This window comes from Arvicola amphibius, chromosome 8, assembly GCF_903992535.2.
Source record: "Arvicola amphibius chromosome 8, mArvAmp1.2, whole genome shotgun sequence".
Taxonomy (NCBI): Eukaryota; Metazoa; Chordata; class Mammalia; order Rodentia; family Cricetidae; genus Arvicola; species Arvicola amphibius.
This window is the reverse complement of record NC_052054.1, coordinates 15328379-15352142: the sequence shown is the minus strand read 5'-3', so window position 1 is coordinate 15352142 and position 23764 is coordinate 15328379. Positions and strand designations below refer to the sequence as shown.

The window sequence follows — 23764 nt, the reverse complement described above, 5'->3', positions numbered from 1 at the left end:
CTGGGTTACATAATGCCAAAACAACAACATTAACGAAAGAAACTCCTGAGTCCACCCATGTCAAGAGTAGGGCCAAGAGATCTTTCTGCTCACACCTTCCAGAGAGTTCTGTGACACAAAGGCGAGGGCCTGTGTGGTGATGTAAAGCCTTAAAATATCTTGAAAGGCAGGGCATGGTTGAGTATGCTTCACGCCTTTAATCCTAGCATTTGGGAGGCAGAGGCAGGTGGATTTCTGAGTTCAAGGCCAGCCTAGATTACAGAATGAGTTCCAGGACAGCCAGGGATGCACAGGAAAACCCTGTTTTTTTTTTTTTTTTTTTTTTTTTTTTAAAAAAAAGACAGTCCCTCATATTGGAGACATCAGAAAAGGGCCCTTAAAGGAAAGAATCCTCTATAAAACCCAGAGAGAAGCTTCATTAAGAGGGATAGCTAAAGAATAAGAGATGCATAGAGTGATGGGGGAAAGCCTAGAAGAAGAGCCTTTAGAACAGCGGTTCTCAACCTGTGGGTCTCGACCCATTTGGTCAACCTCTAGCTCCGAAACATATTTACATTATGATTCATAACAGCAGCAAAATTGCCTGGTCTACATAGTGAGCTCCAGGACACTCAGGGCTAAACACAGAGAAACCCTCTCTCAAAAAACAAGCAAAAAACATAGTAGCAAAATTACAGTTAGGAAGTAGCAAAGAAAATAATTTTATGGTTGGGGTCACCATACATGAGGAACTGTATTAAAGGTCACAACGTCAGGAGGGTTGAGACCACTGCTGTAGAGAAATGCCCCCGAACAGAGGAAAGTATCTGACTGAATCTTAGATCCTTTCAGGGGGTGAGCAGTGGGAAGTTGGACAGCAAGGAATTTAGTTCAGCACAATCTGTGACAAGGAGCAGCACGGGAGAGCCAGGTACTGGGTAAGGTGTGAACGTTCTAGAACACAGCACGGCACAGCTTTTTCACTTGCGACCCCTCCCGAGGCCGTTTTATTTCCATAGAGATTCAAACATAACTACAAGGATGAAATGGATAGATTCCTCAGGGTCTGAGAATGTAGGTTCGTCTGGTGTTTTGAGTTACTGTTGGGCAGTACCTCCTAATTTGTTCAAGACAGTTGGTCGGATGACAGCTCCACACACTGTCAGCCTTAGAGCTCAGAGGAGTCTCACAGCTTCAGGACCCAGTGTAATTATAAACCTCTCCACTTTATTGATGTTAACAACGGCACCCTGTCGGGAAACTGCCCGAGGTCTATCTGACAGGCACATATCCAGCTAGAACACTCTTGATGCAAGGCTTCCCCACACCTCTTCTGTGTTCTTTGGGTAGACAAATACACAAGAGAAAAATCACATGCCCATTTAATTAAATGTTTATTCAATGAAAGGATGTATAAAAACTTACAAATCTGAGAACTCAACTATACATAAGAGGATAATGGGATATTCAGTTTCTAACATACACGGACGGTATAGCTACACACTATCCCCACCCCTCACCCCTTAGTCCTCGCTTCTGGCTCCTGTTGCATCCTATGAGACCATTTTATTATTGGCCCAAGGGAAGATTAATGGACAACTTTTAACGCTGTTAGGCCAGTGGGAAAATTTCTGGTGTTAACAAAAATTGGAGGATACACATCAAAATCAATTTGTTTCTTTTTCCTCCAAGAAGAAATTAGATATTATTATTATTATTTTCTCATCCTGATTTTTTTTGTCATTTTTGAGGTTTTGGTAGATGTCACCAGTGAACTATGGGCATTGCATTTAAAAACAAACAAACAAACAAACAAAAAACAAAAAACAAGGTCTCTCTATGTAGCCTAGGCTGGCCTCAAACCCCCAGTTCTCCTGCCTGCACTCCCCACCCCTCCCCCCATGCTGAGGTTCTAGATGGGCACCACCAAGCCAGGCAGCATCACCTTTTACACCCATTACAGTCACCCTTCCCATTAAGATGCATCTTTCCACGGCCTTGCAGCGTATGCGTTGATTTTACCGGTGGCTGGCTGGCGCCGAAGCAAGCTCGCAGCTGGCGACTGCTGGGAAGCGGCACGGCATTTGCTGTTCGGGAGGACCATCTACGGCATCGTGTTTTCAAATCCAATTTCAAAACCAGCTTGTCAGAAAACCCGAACCTAGCATGTTCTTGTCCGTCTTGGAGAGAGGCCAGCATCGGGTGAGGCCTGTGTACCAACTGCCCTGTCTGGAGCAAGCATCCATGCGCTGTTCGTGCACACGCGGACTTGCAGCCCCTCAGGTTTCATCCAGAAATGAAGATTGCCATCACATTATTACTTCTGCGTTCTGTTAAAGTCGATTTCTAGTGATTTTCCTTAACTGGACATAATCTCAAAGAATACATTCTGAAATCAGACACCTAGAGGGCAAACATTAAAAACATTTTCTTGGGTTTCAAGTTTCCCCACACCTTCTAGATTTGCATAGCAGAGCCCAGCTTTATCTCTAAGAAGCATGCTGTGTTTTCTGACTTTGTTTCTTTGAGAAGGAAGACTTAGTACCCAGGGACAGTCATAATTTTAGCTTACCAAATTATTGTCTAGTTATTTTATTATACTCTTAATTATTTCCAAGTAGGTTTTTAAAATAATCTAAAACTTCTCAAAACCTATTTCTTTATAAGTACTACTGACCATTATCCTTCCAATATCCCCTGAATTAAAGTAAATAGAGTCCAGGTTTATAATGCACAAAGCCTTATGGGGATGGAGCTGGGAGAAGGGGACAGGAAAGGAGTGGGGCCCCTTTGTATCATGCCATAGAGAAACTGTCCCGAATGGGGGTGGGGTGGGGAGAAGATTCTTTGTAAAAATGACAGTTTTTAAAAAGACAAATAACATTCAGTCTAGTAACACAGTTTCCTGTTCCTTTTTGATGGATGCTAACACAGGATGGTCAGAGTCAGTAACTTCCGAGTCCCCACTGCCCAGGAGGACCGACCGGCCCTCGTCCAGGGCAAACACATCTGAGTTCTGGTTCTGGCAGGAGTGTTTGACCACCTCATTGGGGGTGGAGAATGTCTTGTCGCACAGGTTGCACTTGTAGGGCTTATTGGCCTGCACCAGCATGTTGTCCATCTGGCTGCCTTCCTCGAAGGTGCAGAGCTCCAGCGTCTGCTTGTCCACCATGGTGTAGGTGTCGATGCTCTGGTTGAGGCACACATGGCGCGCGGCCTGATTGGCCCTGCAGAAGCTCTTGTCACAGGTGCTGCACTTGAAGGGTTTGCCCGTGTGAATGTACATGTGCTCACGCCAGTGGCTCTTCTGGATGAACTTGCGGCCGCAGATGGTGCACTCGTACTTGCGCCTCTTCACCTCGCGCTCCTGGTCGGCCTGCTCCAGGTTGTCAATGTCCGCGATGTCTGAGGGCGGTGGCGTCTCCGACTGCTGCTGCCCGTCGATGATGGGGGAGTCAGAGATGTGCTGCAGCTCGCTGTCGCTGATCATCCCCGCCTCGGGCACTTCCAGGGTATCCTTGCCCAGGTCGGCCGCAGTGCTGCAGAGGGACAGGGGCCCGCGGCCTTCCCCGGGGGGGCCGGCTGTGAAGGGCACCCCGGTGTGGATCTGCAGGTGCTCTCGCAGGCTGCTGCGCAGCGTGAAGCGCCGGCCGCACAGGTGGCAGGCATAGTACTTGGGGAAGCTTCCGTTTCTCTTCATGATGCTTGGCTTCACGTGGGCGATCGTGAGGGAAGATGGCTGCTCATCTGAGGAAGAGGCCTCCAAGTTGGTCTCCTCCCCAGGAGGAGGGGGAGGAACAGGTGTGGAGACAAGTTCGGGTGACAGCGAGGTCTGCAGGGGGTCGGCGGGAGTCATGTTTGTCCGAGTTACCTGAGCCAGGTTTGTTGTCAGCTGGGACAGTTGTGAGGGCTCAGGCACTGGCTCCTGGCTCATCCTGGATGCCTGGGGCCTAGGCTCCCGTCCAAGCTTCTCAGGCACTAAGTTCATCTTGGTGGCTTGTCTCAGCTGGTGGTCTGCGATCTGAATGCCATACAGTGACGAGGCCAGCGGGAAGACTTGCTCTGGATGGGAAAAGGTACCTTGGCTGGCCAGGCTGGCTTCCTGGATGAGGGGGTATGCGTGCAGGAATTTGATCCCTTGCTCCAGCCGCACAGGGTCAATCAGCTGCGGGGCCATCTTCCCAGTGTACATCAGGTGGAGCAGATAGCTGAATATGTCAGGCTGTATGTCGGTGGGTTTCAGACGGACACATTCACTGAAAAACAGTAGAAAGCCATGAAGAAACACCAACCTATGACTTCAATGGAAACAAAGCCGGAAGAACTAAGGCACTTGAGAAAAACACTTCCGTGGGTCACTAATCAAGCTGACAGAGCTCCATTAGAGCCTCAGCTCAGAGCTCAGCAGCCCGTGGCAGGTAAGTAAACAATCTAATCTGACTAGAAAGCCTTCCGAGCTGAAAACTGACACAGGAGTGACCGCTGAGCATAACAACACAGAAGAGCAGGACACTGAAACTGTTGGGTGTCCCCAGCTCTCTGGGTCCTGCATCTGTCACCTCCCCGGTGTCGCCAGGCGGCAATGGAAAGCAATCTGGACAATACAATCTTCACCAATGATGTCAGCATCGCCAGGGGTCCTGCTGTGGGCTGTACAGACATTCTACCGACTGCCCACAGTCCTTCCTTTACAGGTGGCGAGGCTCAGGGGTAGGACCCCTCAGAGTTGCTGAGTGGTGAGACTGGGACTTGAACCTAGGCCTACTTAATTCCAAAGCCACACGGGCTGTGTGGTACCTTTCAGAATGACATCACTTCCCAAACAGCACCCCTCCAATAGCAATAATGAAGAAGTGGGGACTCTCCTTAGACCATGGCTACTGAAAGAAGTTCAGTGAGATACACATCTCTGTAGTACAAGAGACATATGGTATCACCCATGGGGAGAATATAGTTTGTGCATTCAGAAACGGTTTCCTTGATCACCTTGAAATTTACAATAATTCTGATTATATAACCTCTTGGTATTAAAGTTCTTTTTGGCAGATTTAGCAATTACAACTATGCTCGTTGATTAAAACAGCTACCTCACTATTCTCAAATCTTAATTGTATACCCAGACTTCTAAATGTAGCATCTTATTTTGTTAAAATAAAAATAGATGAGGTAGGCATGATGTATATAATCCCAGCACACAGGAGGATGAGGCAGGAGGATTGTCTGAACTTCAAGGCTAGCCTAGCTACACTGTGAGACACTAAGGAAAAAGTAGTCATAGTAAAACAAAAGAGAAAAGACTAATTTGATTTTAAGACTTACTTCTGACAGGACAAAGATGGATAATTACTGGACAGGTATCAAAGTGGATTTCATGAAGACCTGAGACTCCATATGACAGCCACACTTAACTACAAACACCCAAGTCAAACAGTATGAGCAGGCACACAAATCAGTACCCATGGGAAATTCAAGCCTGATACTGTTTTCTAAAACAAAAACAAAACAAAAAACCCTGTCTCAAAAAACCAAAAAAAAGAAAGAAAAAACTTAGATTGCTCATCATCATTAATCCCCCTCCTCCCGCCTCTCTCTCTCCCTCTCCCTCTCTCTCTTCTCTCTCTCTCTGACAAGGTCTTCCTGCCTCCCACCTTCCTTCCTCCACCAGCCTCTCCAGTTTTAAAGGCGGTCCTCACGGCAAGGACAGGGCGGAACTGGGGAGTCAACACCTGCACTTCAGCCAGGCCTGGAGGGAGCGCTGGGAAACACCAGAGAGAGGAAGCTGGGAGTCCCTGGGTTGCCCAGCAGGCACATGTCGACAATATATATGCAGTTTCTTCCATGACATGCTAGCTGCCGAAATCCTGTTCCTTTTATTCGGGACTGGTTGGCCCTCTCTTTTTCTCTACCCACTGGACAAGGCCCAGCTGTTGCGTCCCCATCTTCTACAGTACACACAGGCAATTCCACCTAAGCCTTGCTGCACGGACACCTGTCTGCACTTCTGTCTCACTTCTATGAAGATGGCCAAGGGAGTGTGAGCGCAGCCACACACTGCTGTGCAGGTGCTCCAAGTAATTCCAGGTTCTGTCTCTCCATTTGAATTTTATTTTATTTTTTTTTTTTGGTTTTTCGAGACAGGGTTTCTCTGTGGCTTTGGAGCCTGTCCTGGAACTCGCTCTGTAGACCAGGCTGGTCTCGAACTCACAGAGATCCACCTGCCTCTGCCTCCCGAGTGCTGGGATTAAAGGCGTGCGCCACCATCGCCCGGCTCCATTTGAATTTTAGAATAAGAGTTTTAATAATGCTTAACCTTTTCTCTTTTTCTGAGACAGGTTCTCATTATGTAGACCAGGATGGTCCTAACCTGCCACTGCCTCTAGAGTGCTGGATTAAAGGCACGCACCACCACACTTAGCAGGTTATTCTTAGCATGAGGTTGTATTTTTGAGCACTTAGTCTACAGAGAAAGGACAGAGACACCTAGTGGTAACTATAGGACATGGACTGTTCTGAAGCTGAAAAGATCCAGTCATGGGCTGTTTGGCTAGAGGGGGAACAAATGCCTCTGCCAGGCAGGAGAGCTGTTAAAGCACGCTGGTCTCTGCTCTGCTTGTGACCGTGAACTTGACTTCTCCACATAGAGGTGCACAAGGAGAGTCATCAGGTGGGTGTTCTCAGCTACAAAGTGTGTGACAAAAAAAAGGGAAGGGCAAGTGGGCACCTTTTGGTGGGCCCTGCCAACATATGCCACCGAGCAAACACGCCGTGAGAAACAGTTAGTGCGGTGGGGGGTAGGGGGAAAAGGCTTGTCGGAGTGGGGGCATGAGAGAGGCAGGCAGACAGAACAGGGAACAGGCAAGATGAAGAGAGGCAAGAGAGGAGCAAGAGGCAAAAGAGCAAGCTGTGCCTGGCGGGCCCTTTTAAGGGGTGCACATGTGGCGTAGCTGACGGTGGAGAGGCACTTGGTGACAGGTGATGGTGGTGTGACTGCCCTGACAGCAGAGAGGCAGGCTGCTGCCATGGCACAAACTAGCACAAAGATCACATCCCCGTGATAGACCAGGTTGACCTCAAACTCACAGAGACTGCCTTCCTCTGCCTCCCGAGTGCTAGGATTAAAGGTTTGCTGGAGTCTCACCGCCCAGCTAGACAGGTCATTTAACTCACTGTGTTGAGATTAATGGCTGCAAATAACATCATAACATCTTTATCATAATAATGATGTTAAAGGATGGTGAATATATAAACAAATTTGTCTTGAGAGAGGGTCTTGGCTAGTCTAGATCTGACTTTTTTTTTTTTTTTTCCTGAGACAGGGTTTCTCTGTGTAGCTTTGGAGCCTGCCCTGAAACTCGCTTTGTAGACCAGGCTGGTCGAACTCACAGAGATCCGACCTCTCTGCCTCCTGAGGACCCAACAGCTCTCTGGCCTCAGCCTCCACGTGCTGAGATTACAGGACTGCATCTCATGTGCCTGCTTAAAGGACATGTTCTCAGTGCTAGAAGACAAATGCTCTTTCTTACCGCTAAGTCACCTGCTCCTGGACCTTCTGCTCCTCCAGATGTTTATCAAGTGGCTATTAGAAGCACACACCTAGCCTTACCCTGTGGTGTCCCAGGAGATCTGTAAAACTCACTGCTCTGCCACGCACGACAAGAGGGTGGGGTGGGGGTGGGTTGAGTACACAGATAGTCATGTAGAAGAGACGCTGCTGTAAGCAGAACACAGTCATCCTTGAAGCTTCTGTCTACTTGACTAGGAAGAAGGCAAAGATTAGGGACATCAGGGAATGGGCAGGACACTCAGAAAGTTTGGTTCAGGTGAATGAGCCACAAAAGCAGGCAGGTCAAAGAGAAGATGGTGTCCCAGAGATGCTCAGGTGATAAGGGTCAGGCTTCAAGCCCGACTGTCTCACTCCCAGGAGCTTAGTTAGCGCCTTGCTGTGCAGAGGGATCTGCTCAGTTCGCCCTCTCCTAAGTGTGGTCAAAGGCATGCCTCACCCAAGCAGTCTCTAGGAATATTAATCGGACAGTGATGTGGGAAATGAATACTTACAGGATGGGAGGAAAAAAGGAAGGACAGAGCACATGGGACATGTATTGAAGAGATGATCTGAAATAGATCGGAAGCTTGGGCTTCTAGGAGGTAAGAACACAGGCAAGTCAGGGCTCTTCTGGGGAACAGCCTATCCAGTTTTATCCATGTCCAGCTGGGGGCAGGGCACTGAGGACCAGGTGCTGCAGACACAAAGATGGAGGCTGGAGCTGCAACTTCAGAGAAGACAAAGCCGGAAAAGATGACCTGCCCACCACAGACAGTGTGCAAGGACAGCAGGGGCTTAGGAGCCCAAGGTCCAGCGCAGAGGTGAAGAACAAGGACATTAGGTCACAGGTGAGGACTGGGAACAGGAGGATGGACGGCAGTGTTCGGGTGGAGAGGTGCCCTGTGGGATCCGACTGCTGCAGTGAGCCAGGAAACCACAGTGCAAATGGACAGGAAGAGTGTGGGGTGAGCAGACGACAGAGGCGCAGGGGGCCCTTTCAAGAAGGTTCAAGGAGACCGGAGAATAGGGCTGCGCTCCAGGAGCCGCAAGGTCAAGGAAGGTCTTCTGCCCAGACTGTGGGGGGCGGGGGAGAGAAGAGAAATGGAGAACAGAATAGAATAGAGAGATGGGAGGAAGGAAAGGAGGAAGGGAGGGAGGGGGAGATGATGATGATGATTTTTTTTTTTTTACACACACAGAGATTCTTTTCTCTAAGAATCTCATTTAGGAGAAATCAAAGGAAAACAAAACAAAAACCATGAGCGCCAAGACAGGTTTTACAGTAGAGAGGAAAGAAACGGAATTTGCATCCTCCAGCTTCTCATCTGAAACTAAGTATTCAAGGCAGGGTATTCAGGGGACTCTCGGAGGAGCAGGAGGGCTTCTGCGCCCCTGGCTGTCACTGCCAACCACAGGTGATCCCCACACAGAAGGCAGTTTGGAAGGGGAGGGGCCGCATGGAGCCAGGTGTGCAGGTGATTCTCAAGTGCTAATGAAGAGAATAACCAAGAAAGGCAGGGAACAGGTGGACTAACAAAGGAGTGGGGTGGGCACCTAGACCCTAGGGAGAGGCAGAGAGACCCATGGTCTGGATGAAGCCAAGAGTGTGCTCAGTGGGAAGAGGGACCCACAGTCAGGAGATCTACAGTCATTAGATATTATCAACCACTTTAGTTACCTGGTCTGATGGACAAACAACATCTTAAAGTAATTGGAGAATGAAGCAAGAACTGATTTGTGTGCCTTGAAGTACACATCGCCGATTGCAACCGTGCAGTCACACAGGAACCCAAACTCTCGCTGAGCGTTTAACTGCTGCAGTAGAATAAGTCCATGGTTGGTCAAATCCATTTTTTAAAAAATCTGCAAAGTAAACAATTTTATTTTTAAGAGCGGTGTTCCACAAATGAGAATGTGTCCTAACGTTACAGTAATGCTCACAGCTAACATGTCATCCAGGTGAACGTCTCAGGCACTGTTAGACATGGTACATATATCAACTCATTCAATCCACAACAGTCCTCGGAATAGGGCCTGCCAGCATGACGTCACCTAGGGGAACTCAGAGTGACTTGCTGAAGCTGGGGAAGGATCCCGGGTAGTGTACCTCAGTCCTAGAAAGATAAATGCGGACTACCTAGTCCTTTAAAGTCCTTTGAACCTTTGAAGATTCCCCATGAGAATTCCACCACGGAAGTGCCTGGCGGAGTCACAGCAAGGCTCCTCCTTCACCCAGCTAGGGCCACAAAGGCTTGCAAATCCATTAGCAATGGAGCTGGGCCTCCCTTTTGTGGAGGAGGAAATGGATTTTGAGATTTGTAAGTAAGTTGCCCCAGGCCTTTCACTGGGAAGGCAAAGGAGTTACAATTTAAATTTGAATCATCTACTTCAAATTCTGTACTTTCCATTATTCAGTCAGTGAACCAAAATCCTCGACCTATCTGTTTACAGTGAGAAGCTGTAGGAACCTGCCACGTTCACGAAATCCCTAGATGGCTCTTTTTTCATAAACACACAGGAAAGCCCACCCCAGGGATCAGCATTGCTTTCTCTGAGACTAGGGCGAGGCGAAGAAGTGAACCCTTTCCCTCCTGCGGCACCCAGACTGCGAGGCAGAAAACCAAAACAAGATGGGAATGAAAGTCTACAGCCAGGGAAAGAAGGAACAAACCGATAATGTACAGAACTCAGGGAATTAATACAACAGCTTCTGTAACTAACAAAGGAATTTGGTAAGGTGTAAAATGTATCAAAAAACAAAACCCCAAACCCTACCTAATTTTAATTCCATATACTAGGAATGAACATGGAAATGAGACACACAGAATCATTACAATCCAAATAATGAAATACACAGGCAAATCTATCAAAATATGTAGGGGTTATACATGGAAAAACACAAATTGCTGAATCCCAAATCCTTGGCAAGATTTCTTTCTGAAGGCAGACAAGATTGTTTGAAAATGTGTGGAAGGCAAAAGAAGTAGACTAGGTTTTTCGGAAAGAAAGAAAAGGTGGGAAATCGGTCCCTCAACCCGCGCCCAGATCTGAGAGTGGCACAGCATTCGAGACTGGGGTCAGATGAGAAGAGATGGCCATTACTGCAGCAGAGCCTGGAAATGGACTCAAGCACGGAGAGAAGGGTGGATGTCCCAGGGCAGCAGAACCGCAGCACGGAGAGCTGGACGCCAAAGGCGAGTTCCACACTCTAATACATACACTGAAAATGCACCACGGGCTTCAGTACACAACTACAGGAAATTAGAATAAAAAAATAAAACCCTTAGGGATCTACAAAAGGAGAAACTGGTAAACTGGGCTTGGTAAAATTACAAGCGCTGGTTCTGGAACAGTTCAGCTAAGAGGATGGACAGGCAGTGAGGAACTGGGAGAAAACAGCTGAAACCTACAACTCCTCAGAGCGTCTGTACATGCAACGTAGAGAAGTCGGAAAGTCAACACTATGGATAAACCGAAAAGTAAGACATACTTGAAGGGAAAGACAGGTGGTCAGTGGACAGACAGTGTTCAGGATTCCAGCCCCAGGGAAACAGTCAGCACACACTCGTGGGGGTGGGGGGGGACCGTGGGATGGCACAGAGAGCCTGGAGACTACACACAATCCAATGGCTACTGATACATTTATACCACTAAACGAATGTGCTTTTACACAAAACTGTACGTTAACATCTGTAGTGTTTTGACCAGAAACTGCCCAGCTCTCCTTTAGTTGTTGAATGGTCAGGCTGTGGTATGAACCACTGTGACCTTGGTGGCAAACACACCAATCCCAGCTCTCCAAAGGCTGAGGTGGGAGAACTGCGAGTTTGAGGCCAGCCTGGGCTACAGTGAGACTGTTTCCAGAACAAAAACAAACAGAACAAATGAACTATTGTAGACAGAAGATACACTGTGTTATGAGTGGATTACGGTCAGGGAAGGTTTCATGCTGTCTGAGTCCTTTGCTATAACACCAGTGGAGTCCAGAGAAATGGAGAACAGACCTGCAATGCTAAGTGAGGGAAGCAGGTGGCATTGCTACCAAAGGGCACTGAAGGAGACCTGGGGCGACAGAAGTGCCCCATAGATGACGTGACAGTGCCGATATTCTAGTGTGCATACAGCCCCGCCCACAGAGGGTCACCTAACTGATTGTGAAGGGCACAAAAATGGCGGTAACAAAGCATTTCTAACCCCATCAGCTGCGAGGCAGGACTTCACCACAGCGGGGTGGGGGTGTGTCTGGCTTCATAGCACAAGCACCCTGTGCCCTGTAGGCGTCTGTGGTGTCTGAAGCGCCTCTGCAGACGCATGTGATGCTTTCTGCTTCACAGCAGCACAGTGGTCTAATCCAGGAAAACAGGAGAATGTTTTCCTGCCAGGCAGAGGGGCACACATCTCTGTGAGTTCAAGGCCACTGGACTGTTAGTAAACTTTAGAAAGCCAGACTGTAAAAAACAAACTCTACACAGAGAAACACTGTCTCAACCCCTAACAAACAAATAAACAACAACCCCCAACAGCTGTTTGAGTGGCTGACTTGACTTTCACTAAAGAAAAAAAAAGAAAAGTCATTATACAAATTTTACGTTGAAATTATGACAAAATTCCAATAAGTGTTGAAATGAGCCTACACATACGTCTGCCATTTTTCACGATGTACTTATGTGAAATGGTGTTCTCGGTACTGACAACCATAAAGTCAAGATACTGATGAGCTAACTCTGAAAAACACCCAAGATGCTCTACTTCCTGCAGTATAGGAGGCCAGGCCAGCTCAGTGTTTCTCCTGGTCAGTGACAGGGCTGCCGATCGTGGGGTGCTCACGATTGATACCTCACATGCTGTCATGTTCACGACTGATACCTCACATGCTGTCATGTTCACTATTGATACCCTCACATAGTATCATGTTCACTATTGATACCTCGCATGCTGTCATGTTCACTATTGATACCACACATGCTATCATGATGTTCACTATTGATACCTCACATGCTGTCATATTAACTACTGATACCTCACATGCTGTCATGTTCACGATTGATACCCCTCACATGGTATCGTGTTCACGATTGATACCCCTCACATGGTATCGTGTTCACTATTGATACCCTCACATGCTATCATTTTATTTCACGCTAATGAGATATCTGAGGTATAGTTACTTATATTTAAAGTGAGGATATGGTACAAGGAGGTAGGCAGCCTGCTCAGATCCCAGAACAGTGAGACCCCCATACACTGGCACTTTTTTTTTTTGTTAGTGTTGTGGGTGGGGGGAACCTGGGGCTTGGCGCACGCTATAAGAGAGTTCTTACTCAGCCTGGTCTACAAGAGCTAGTTCCAGGACAGGCTTCAAAGCCACAGAGAAACTCTGTCTTGAAAAACCAAAAAAATCCAAAAAAGCTGCAGAGAAACCCTGTCTCGAAAAACCAAAAAAAAAAAAAAAAAGAGAGAGAGTTCTTACTGAGCCACACCACCCAAGATCTGCACACCTACTTTTCTCGGGCTCTTTCCCTATGGTACTAAAGATATTTAATGACGTGAAACATTTGTTTGCTTGCTCTAGCGTCTGTTCGCAAACTTTAATTCATTTTACTCCCTTTTTAAAATAAAATGTAGACCATCAAGTGATGGCCGTGAGCACTTTTAGTCCCAGCACTTGGGAGGCAGAGGCAGATCTCTGAGTTCAAGACCAGGGTGGTCTAGAGTGAGTTCCAGGACACGAGGGCTCCACAGAGAAACCTGTCCTGGGAGGAAAAACAACAGCTCACCCTGCAGTAGATACGCTAATCAGTTACAACTTCTTGTTTCTGGAGACTAAAACTTTTTTCTGACAGGACAAAAAAAAAAAGACAAAATACCTAGAACATTCCACAGGGGAAGTCACTTGGGACAGGTGCGAGAGGCGGCAGAAGGTCTTTTCTCTGCTGCGCCCCCCCCCCTTCCCCAGGTCCCCACATTATTCCATGAAGCTCAGCCGACACAAATGATACTTAGCTCCGTGGGTGATAAGGCTATCCCTCCTTCAGGGGAAGGCCTACCTACTCTTCCCACCACAGCCAGCCCCTGCCATCTGCTAGCCAAAATGGCTTAGCAAGGTCCTGAGAGACGGTCCCGGGCAGTGCAGACTCATGAGCACAGTGCTCCTGGGCCCTCTCAGTGGCATGTCCCACCCTTCTTCCTTGTGGACAAGCCTTTCTCTGGAAATTGCTGGCTTTTCCCCACGACTGTCTCTTACTCCGTCTGGCACTGCTCTGAAGCAGGTCCACAGCCAGCGTCCTGTCTGTGGCACGTGTTCGCTTCTACCCTTGAAACCTGAACCTGTGCAACACCACCCACAACAGAACCTGGAGCACGACCTGTGGAGAGGGCCCCTGTGGGGTGCAGGGCACCACTCTCCACCCAGGTTATCTGGGACCCTCCCTCCCTCCCTCCCTCCCTCCCTCTTTCCAGCTTCACCTTCCCAGTCACCATAGGATAGTGATCCCTCCAGAGGGCAAATGTGACCATAGTTCCCTGGCCACGGGACACTGCTGCACAGGTACTTTGGTGTTGATCTTCCGACTGCGCACTTACAAAAAAAAAAAAAAAGCCTGGAGCCAGGTGGTGGTGTGCACGCCTTTAAGGCAGAGGCAGGCAGATCTCTGTGAGTCTGAGGCCAGCCTGGGCTACAAGAGCTAGTTCCAGGACAGACTCCAAAGCTATAGAGAAACCCTGCCTCGAAAAACCAAAAAAGAAAAAGAAAAAATAAACCTGGACAAGTGAGGGCCCAGAGGCATTAGGTATGTGCCGCCCCACGATGATGGGGGTTTACCCCACATAAATGTGTAGAAAGGACACCACCTCAGAAGAGCTGCGGGGAGGGACAGGTGGTAGCATGGTCACCCATGAGTCGAGACCCCTTTGGAGACGCTGAAGACCATCGGAAAACAGATATTTACATTATGATTCACAACTAGCAAAATTATAGTTATGAAGTACAATGAAAATAACTTAATGTTTGGGGGTCACTACAACACGAGGACCTGTATGTTCTAGACAGAAAGTGATCCTTCCTTCCTTCTTTCTTTTTTTGAGATAGGGTCTCATGGATTCTCTAGTCTATACTCGCCGGCTTCAAACTCACAGAGCTCTACCTGCTTCTGCCGCCTAAATGCTGGGGTTGCAGGCGTGCACCACCACGACCCAATAGTCTCTACTTGTTCAGTGCTTGGTTTATAGGTGTGCACCACCAGTCTGGCTATGAAAAATGATTTTTCTAATACAAATAAGGCATAACAAATAATATAATTTTATGACATTAAATGTCTACCTACTTTTTAAATTTTATTTATTTCTCTGACAGTTTCTTATGTAGTCCACACAGCCTTTGAAGCTATGATCTTACCTGAGTGTGGCATTACTGGCATGAGACAATCATACAAGATATAAAACTATTAGTTTGGTGATCTTTGTTTTTGTTTTGTTTTTTCAAGAAAGGGTTTCTCTGTAGCTTTGGAGCTAGTCCTGGAGCTCACTCTGTAGACCGGGCTGGCTTGGAACTCACAGAGATCCACCTGCCTCTGCCTCCTGAGTGCTGGGATTAAAGGTGTGTGCTACCACCTGCCCGGCCAGTTTGGTGATCTTTACAATGTCCAGCCTGTTCTAAAATCCAAGCATTATCAAAAATCCTGTTTCATACACTCGTTATCCTCACATTTGGGATGCTGAGTTAGGAACATTCTACAATCAAGAGTGGCTTGGACTGCACAGCAAGACCCTGCTTCAGAAACAATTAAGGGAGCCATCTTTTTCCACCTAAGGACGTTGGTCAGTGAGACAAAGTGCTCACTTAGTTGGAAACTTCTGCATAAACTGCTGAGGCCTTGGTGCTGGGGCCGTTACTGGCTCCAGAGAGAGTGCAGGATTCTCAAGCTCCACATTGGGCTGTCTCATCTCCAGTCACCAAGGTCAGAGGGTCCAGTGGGCCTAAAGTTTAGAACCTTTGCTTTGGACCTTTGAAAATGCTACTTTCAGAGAAGTTGTCCACTGACGCATATTCAGTCATATGTGTATGTATTCACACATGTGTGCTCCAGTTCTGCAGTCTGCCTGATGCTTCCTGAAAGCTTTGGCCAGGTGCTCCAGAGGTTGTCCAGCAGTGGTTACCATTTGCTAAACTACTAACTAGGTATTCAGCAAAGGGGAGAGTTGGCTATGGTTTGGCCCTAAATTCCTGGTGATTTGGGAGAAAAGCGTAGCTTTTTTTTTTTTCCTAAAAATTCTCATCAATTTAATGCGTGCTACAACTTGGACGATTTTCTCCATTTAAAAATGTTTCTGCCCATGTTAAGCTGTGGCTAAGGCTCTGGAGTTTATTCTGAGCCCAGAGGACCAATAGGCGGAGAGGCGTGGCGCAAAGGCTGAGGATGCAGCCTGAGGTGCCAGAAAGGACTTCAGCTCTTATCTTAGGAACAATGGGAAGGCTCTTGGGTCACAAAGGGAAGAAAGACAAAGGGAGTCCCTTCAGTATCTAGAGTAGACAGGAGCTGAGGGTGGAGACTAAGAAAGAGAGAGGACAGATTAGAAAGACACCTAGAAGATTCCAGTTTGCAGCATCACTAGGAGGAGAGGTTGAGGAAGGCCAAAACACTAGGAGGCTTTTTACTGAGTCGTCTCTGCAGGGAGATAAGGAGAGAGCCTTAGTTTGATGGGAAAGAACACATTGCATTTGAGAGGCCACTGGGGCCTCTAGGATGAGAGGGATGGGGTACAGAGCTCTGACCATAGTGGTCTGGGCTACAAGTCGGGTGACTGATGTCTGAGGCCTTCAGAGAAGCCTCAAATCATGTCAGTGTGTAGTCATGGCACTGTAAGTGAGGGGCTCAAAGGGCCAAGAGCCAGGCAACTGAAGCCTGCTGCCTTCTGGGTGTATGGTTTCCATTCTGTGTGCGACCCTGCCTTGCTCTAGAGTATATACTCTATAGAGTATAGAGCAAGTATTTCTACAAATTCTTGCTGACGCTAGTCACCAAGCCACCAATGAGACTGCATGCTTAAGACCTCTATAAAGAACCTTAACCAACTTTGGGATAGCACTCAATGAGCAGAGGTCTTTCTTGCCTGGAATGGACAAGGCTTTGGGCGTGATCCTTACCACCACAAAAAACCGAATGCAGGTAGTACATGCCTATAATTCCAACACTAGGGAGGTAAAGGATGCTCCAAAGTTCAAGGTCATTCGCCAACAAACAATTCAAGGCTAGCTTGGGAAACTGGAGACTTTTTCTCAACAACAAAAAACAAAACCTCTAGCAACTTACTTGACAGTTAAGTAGAAATTAAAAAAGGAAAACTAAGTTACTTACTGGCATACATGTGGTGCACATGTCATTAAAAAAAAGTCACCTGTTTGTCCTAAATTAGAACAGTGAAAGGTGAGGGGCAGAAGACCAAGAGTATCTCCTCCCCACCCCACCCTGCCCTCACGGAGCCCTTCAAGCTGGTCTCAAACTCACAGAGATCCACTAGCCTCTACCTCCTGTATGCTGGGATAAAAAGTGTGCACATCACACCTGGTGGAGAGAGTGTTTCTTTAAAAGGATTTTTATAGAATGCCTTCTTTATGTACTATATATGTGCACAATACTTTCTTAAGTCTAGAGATTTTAAGATAGATTCATGTAAAAAGTAAAACCCAAAGCAGACATTTCCTAGAGCTAGTTATAACGGTACTTTCCTTTGTTCAATGATTTGGTTCGTATATTCCCTTCCTCCTCACTCTGACCCATTGAAGATCCCCATCCAGTGCACTCAGATTCCCCAGGCAGCACGGGCTTTGGAGGGACCCGCGAGCAGACTGCATAGTCAGATCTGCTTTGCCAATCTAAAGTCCTCTTTTCCTCTCTGTATAAAAACCGAAGAACAGGGCTGGAGAGATGGCTCAGTGGTTAAGAGCTTTGCCTGCTCTTCCAGAGGTCCTGAGTTCAATCCTTAGCAACCACATGGTGGCTCACAACCATCTGCAGTAAGATTAGGTGCCCTCTTCTGGCCTGCAGGGATACATGCAGACAGAATACTGTAGTCATAATAAATAAATAATTTAAAAAAAACCCTGAAGACCAATAGCTTTTGGGACGAGATGGTTCTCCTTCCGATACGCTAGCTCTCAGAGCTCACGAAACAGCGGGCACACAGGGTCCTTCGCAGCCCTCCCTTTATTACACCAGGAATAATGAACACTGTGATGCTCCGGCTACATGGGTAACTCAAGAAGCACCTTTCGGGATAAGATGGGTTCTGTCAAGTAGTTTAGGCCACTTACCAGGATAAAAACTGCCTTTTCAATCAGGACTATTAAAAATTAACGCGGGTGGGCGGGCATGAACTAAGCCTAACTAATGCTGGTCATTTGAATTTCAATATATTTCAGAACTTCAGTTCAGAGGTAGGAAATGCATTTTCTTTCTTTTTTTTTTTTTAATTTATTTATTTATTATGCATACAATGTTCTGTTAACATATATACACCAGAAGAGGCACCAGATCTCATTACAGATGGTTGTGAGCCACCATGTGGTTGCTGGGAATTGAACTCAGGACCTTTGGAAGAGCAGGCAATGCTCTTAACCTCTGAGCCATCTCTCCAGCCCGCATTTTTCTTTCTTTATTGAATTCTCTTCAACAGTAATTACAGAAGGGGAGGCATAAACCATCTCCTAGCACATTCCTACTGGAAAATGCGCCATTTGTGAGAGATTTGTCTTGTAGTTCTATTTTTATTACATTTAATTCACATTTAAATTAGTTTTAAATTTCTAAAGGTATGGAACCTGAAGGTGGCAATTCCAGGGAAGTCAAGAAGATAGTAGTGATAATTCTAAAAATTATGCTACAGTCAACTTTAAAGACACAAACAGAGGACCACAGCGGCAAATGAAAAACTTCATCCCCAGCAAAAGAGGAGCTGCCTTCCTCTTACAACCCCTGCCGTCTGGTTCAGGCTGACCTGGTGTGTGGTGTCAAACTCAGACTTCTCTACTTTAACTATAATGGATTTTTAAAAGACATCTTCACATACATATACCACCACCACAAGCTGCTGATATTCCTTCCCTACCACCTTCACCTACCACTCTCTGCCCCCTTTCCTTCCTTGATGGTTCTTTCTCCCTTCAAATAGTCCCCCTCTATCTCTCTGTGTCTGTCTGTCTGTCTGTGTGTGTGTGTGTGTGTGTGTGTGTGTGTCTGTCCGTCTGTCTTTGGAATCTTTGGAAGCATTTGATGACAACTTTCAAAGGAACTAGGTTCTCTCTTTCCACCACGGGCCCTAGGGCTGGCAGCAAGGGACTTTCCCTGCTGAGCTGTGCAGGTTTACTCAATGCATACCTTTAATAAAATCATTATCCAGTGGTCGTCTGGAAAATTCTGACTATGATATTTCCCCAATGTTAACATACTAGAAAGACAGTAAAATTGGTATTATAAAAATTGTTTCAACCATACGGAAGCCTGACAGCCCTGTGGGATGCACAAGGACGCCTAGATATTTAGATACCCACTGTGCAGACTTATTTTAGGGCTTGAGAAAATCACAATAACCAGCCGGTCTGGCCCAGCACACTCACACATGATTTTGAGATGATTCTACACTTTCCCTGATACAGAATCTACAATGTGCACATAATTTAAAGGAACAGTACATAGAAATTTTTGTTACAGATGTGTGACACCATGTTTCTGTTTTGTTTTTGTGGTTTTGGAACAGGGTCTCTCTATATAGCGCTGGCTTTCCTGGAACTTATTACCATATGTAGACCAGGCTGGTCTTAAACTCCCAAGAGCTCCATCTGTCCCTGGCTCCCAAGAGCTGTGATTAAAGGAATGCACCATGCTTGGCAAAAAAAAAAAAAAAAAAAAAAAAAAAAAAAAAAAAAAAAAAGAAAAAGTTTAAGTACTTAGCCAGATATATTAAAGTGCTTCATGGATTCCTAACTTTGTACTGTGAACTTTTCCTTCTTTCCTGCTACTTTTGGGAGAGAGTCTTGCTAGTTAGCCCAGGCTGGTCTTGAACTTGCAGTACAACAATTTTCCTGTCTCAGCCTCACCAGTGCTAGAGTTACAGTTGTGTGACACCATGTCTGGCTTGAGTTTGCTTGACGAGTCACACATCTATCCCTTGTACACGTGGTCTAGGATTTGTTTGAATGTAAATGCCAGCATCTAACTTGGCCTCTGAACCAGGGAAGAACAATCCTATAAAGCTTGGGCTGCCGTTTCTTCTGGTAAGGGCTCTGTTCTCTCTGCCCCCTTTCTCCATGGTCTCATGTAATCTGAGACAACCTCAAATTCTCTGTTGTTGAGAATGGTGGCTTGAATTCCTGACCCTCAAGCCTCCAATTTGGGAGTGCTGGGATTACAGGCATGTGCGACAATGCTTGGCATGATCTCACATCTTAATGATCATTGTAGCACTGTAAAAAGATGGAATCTCATTTAGCATCAATCTGTAATGTTAGTTTGTAATTTGCTAAGAGGATGTCCTCAATCTAATGTTTAGAAATCTGCAATTCAAACATTCAGTGTCCTGTTCAGAGAGCCAATGAACACAGACAAGGATGCAGGGAAAGTGATGGGTGCCCTGTGGCCTAGACCAGCCATTCCACAGTTGTACTTGCTACTACATCCTGTGTCATACCTCTGGTCCAGCTCCTTTCACTTCCTACAGGAAAAGGGGATTGGGATGGAGGGATGAACAACCCGGGAACACTGAGAGATGGCAAGAGAGGTCCCCACTCTAAAGTGGATGGGAAGGTGTTTCCTTCACTGCCTACCAGGTATAGGAATTCTCAGGCAAGAAAACACCCCTCCCACCCTTGGCGGTGGGGGGCGGGTAAGCCAGTGGGTACTTGAAATTACAGGGTGACAAAGAACAGTTCCTGAGTGGGGTAAAGTGTTTTATACGGCTGTCTTAGTCCCTGTTGTATTGCTGTGAAGACACCATGACCACAGCAACTCAGTGAAAGCATCTAACTGTGGGCTTGTTTCCAGTTGCAGAAATGTAGTGCATTATCAATACAGTAGGGAACATGATGGTGGGCAGGCAGCTAGTGCAAGAAAAGCAGAGTTCTGAGGGCAGAAATCTCAAAGCCCATCTCCCCATCGACACACTCACTCCAACAGGGCCACACCTCTTAGTCCTTCTAATCCTTTTCAAATATGCCACTCCCTGGGGACTAAACATTCAAATATATGATCAGTACCATTCTTATTAAAAATACCACAAAGGTCTTGTAAAATAAAAAATCTGGGCCAGGTAGTGGTGGTGTATGACTTTAATTCCAGCACTCAGGAGGCAGGGGCAGGTGGATCTCTGTGAGTTTGAGGCCTGCCTGGTCTACAGAGCAAGTTCCAGAACAGCCTCCAAAGCTACAGAGACACTGTTTCGAGAAACGAACAAACAAACCAGAAAACAAAACAAAAATGAAAAATTTGGAAGTCACTGTAAAGTTTATAGTCATTTTTAACATAAACACTTTACCAGCTGAGATTAAGGCATGCCTAGCATTAATTGGAGTATTATGGAAGGTTTGCATCCATCTATGCACACATTGTTTGAAGGGAAGCTTAAAACTGGGCAAGGGAGGAAGAGCAACAGGACAAAGCTTTCTACCATGCACTAGTGCATTCTTTCTCCCATCCAAGTACTAACCAGGCCCGACCCTGCGTAGCTGCCCAGATCAGGCCATTCAGGATGGGATGGCGGTATGGCGTATGGCTGTGGACTAGGGCATTCTTTCTGTGGCTCCCTTGTACTTTTTTTTTTTTAAAAAAAATAAGATAGTTTCAACAATGATCAATTTCTTAGCTAGGGGAAAACACACACACACCGAACTCCAAGCTTACTAAATGAGAAATTAAATATCACCTTTAAAAGAATTAGATATAAAATTACATTCTTTTAAAAAAAAATTATCAAATTATGAGGGGTGGGCTGGCAAAGTTTTTTTATTACAGTACTCGGGAGGCAGAGACAGGTGGATCTCTGAGATTGGGGCCAGCCTGGTCTACAGACAGTTCCAGGACAGTCAGGGCTACACAGAGAAACCCTGTCTTGAAACCTCCCCCATTCCCCGCCCCCGTTCAAAAAAAGGAAAAGAAAAGAAATTATCAAGCTTACAAATATCCTGGCAAAGTAAAGATGTTACTCTGAATGTCCCTCCTCTCAAATTTGTTTTTTGGTTTGTGAGAAAGCATAGCGATGAGGATTAAAATGCCTTAGTTCTAATGTAGTATTATTTCATGCATCACAAACGTTAGTTGTGGACGTCTTGGTCTGGGTGGTCAGGGTCTACAGTATAGACACTATACAGATAGAGTCAACTAGGAAGGGCACAATAGCCTGTTTAGACATGTCCAGATCACCCCGGAGTTCTGCGAGCCCCCAATCCACTGCCGTCTTTTACTAAAACAACACACCATGAAAAAGAATCGAATCTAGGCTCTCACACTAAGTGGACTAAATGCGTTGTATGATGGTGGTGGGAAGGAATAATGCAGACTGGTGGGGAGGGGAGGCCAAAAGCTCGAGCCGACTCCCCGAGGAGTTGGGTGGAAGTTCTAGCAGTAAATGGCCTGTCAGACACACGGGTTTCGCTCTTCCTGCTCGGCTGCACGAGCTTACTTGCAGGAGAGCCTTTATAATCCACTCCCAGCTAAAAGCAACAAAAAGCCTGCCTCCTACTCAGCTTTTAATTGCGTATGCATTCTGGCCTGCGAACGGTCTGGGGGCTTGCTCCAGTGGGTACCATGGCTAACTCCTCAGCGCGACCCTGCCTGGGTGCTCCCGGAGCGAGCAACGCAGGCAGTGGAGGGCGCGGCCGCCCGAGAGGTTGGCCAAAGCGGCGTGGCCCCGCCCAGGAGCCTCTGGCCCCGCCCCGTATGGGAGGGGGCGGGGGGAAGAGCAGAGCTCCGGCCCCGCCCCAAGGGCCGCCTAGGACGGGGAGCGACGCACACAGGTCGCGCCGCTCGCTCAGCCCTCCCTCCCGTAGGCCCCGCGCGCGCGCGCCCCAAGTCCCGCGGCGCCGAACACAATGCCGACGCCTACGCTGCGCGCGCGCGCGCGCCGCCCCGGCCGGCGCCACGGCTCCGGCGCCAGGGGCGGGGGAAGAGGGCGGGGAGGGAGGGAGGGGGAGGGGAGCAGCGCGCGCGAGAGCCGCAGACAGCGCGAGACCCGAGGCCGGAAGCGCGCGTGCGCGCCCCCGCCCGCGAGCGGGAGGCGGAGCCGGAGCAGTAGCGGCAGCAGCTGTAGGAGCCGCTGCAGCTGGGAGACGCGCCAGAGAGGCCGGGCCTGCTCCGGTCCGACCGGATCCCTCCCCTCCCCCTCCCTGCGCCCTCCCCTCCCCCAAACCCACTTCCGCAGCTCGCGGCCTGGCCGCCGAGGCGGCGACGACGACCACAGCGGGAGGCGACGGCGGAGTACGCACCTGACGGGCCCGGCTGGAGGGGCTCCGGCGCGGGACTGCTCGCCGGCCGCCGCCCGCTCCGGACGCCCTTGGCCACGGCGGGCAGCAGGGACCGGCGACTGGGACCGGAACGCGGAGCGCCCCCTCCCCTTGCGCCCGCCCTCTCGGCTTCCGTCCCCTCCCCCTCGCGAAGCCCCGGATGGAGCGGCCGGGACTCGCCGCCGCCTGGCTGCCGGGATGGTTTTGTCAGGCGGCCAGAGCCCCGGCGCCAGGCGCAGTCGCCGCCCCCGCCCCACGGGTCCCCCCCTCCCCGCCCCCCTCCCCGGCCACCCCGCCCCGGCGCCCCGCGCGTTCGGGCCCGCCGCCTGCCTTCGCCCGGAGCCCCGGGACGGGAGTCATCCGTCGCCTTTGTTGCCACGGCCGCTGCCGGAACCGTTTGCGAGCTCCGGCGGCTCCCGCCCCTCCCTGCGCCTTCCCGGAGCCCGGGCCGGGGGCGGCACGTGGGCCCCGGGACGCGGTGGCGGTGCGCGCTTACCTGTCGCCGGTGCGGCCGCGGCGGGGCGTGAGGGGGAGGCAGAGCCCGGCGGCCTGGCCTAACTGTCCCGGCCGCCGCCTCTGCCCCGCGTTGTTGCTGCTGCTGCTGCTGCTGCCGCCGCGGTCGGTGTCTCCGGCGCGGCGGCGGGCGGCGGCGGCGGGGCTTTTCCTGTCCGGTTACGTTAAGGTCACATGACCGAGAGAGCGGAGCGACTAGTGCAAAGAGGCTGAGAGCGGCTCCCGCCGGGGGGGAGAGGCGG

The 23764-nt window shown here is 48.5% G+C and overlaps 1 protein-coding gene across 2 annotated transcripts; it reads right to left on the bottom strand.

The window, feature by feature from the left end:
- Nucleotides 1-1360: 1360 nt before the first annotated feature.
- Nucleotides 1361-23712, bottom strand: Zbtb2 (zinc finger and BTB domain containing 2). 2 transcript variants are annotated; one of them, XM_038340811.1, is made up of 3 exons: nt 23506-23712; nt 9201-9385; nt 1361-4235 (listed from the first exon to the last, which is right to left on the bottom strand). In XM_038340811.1, the coding sequence occupies exons 2-3, from the start codon at nt 9371-9373 to the stop codon at nt 2864-2866; spliced, it is 1545 nt and encodes a 514-aa protein (XP_038196739.1). In that variant the 5' UTR covers nt 9374-9385; nt 23506-23712; the 3' UTR covers nt 1361-2863. The 2 variants fall into 2 exon arrangements, with proteins under 2 accessions (XP_038196739.1, XP_038196740.1); XM_038340812.1 differs by lacking the exon at nt 23506-23712 and adding an exon at nt 22992-23115.
- Between the last annotated feature and the right edge of the window lie 52 nt (nt 23713-23764).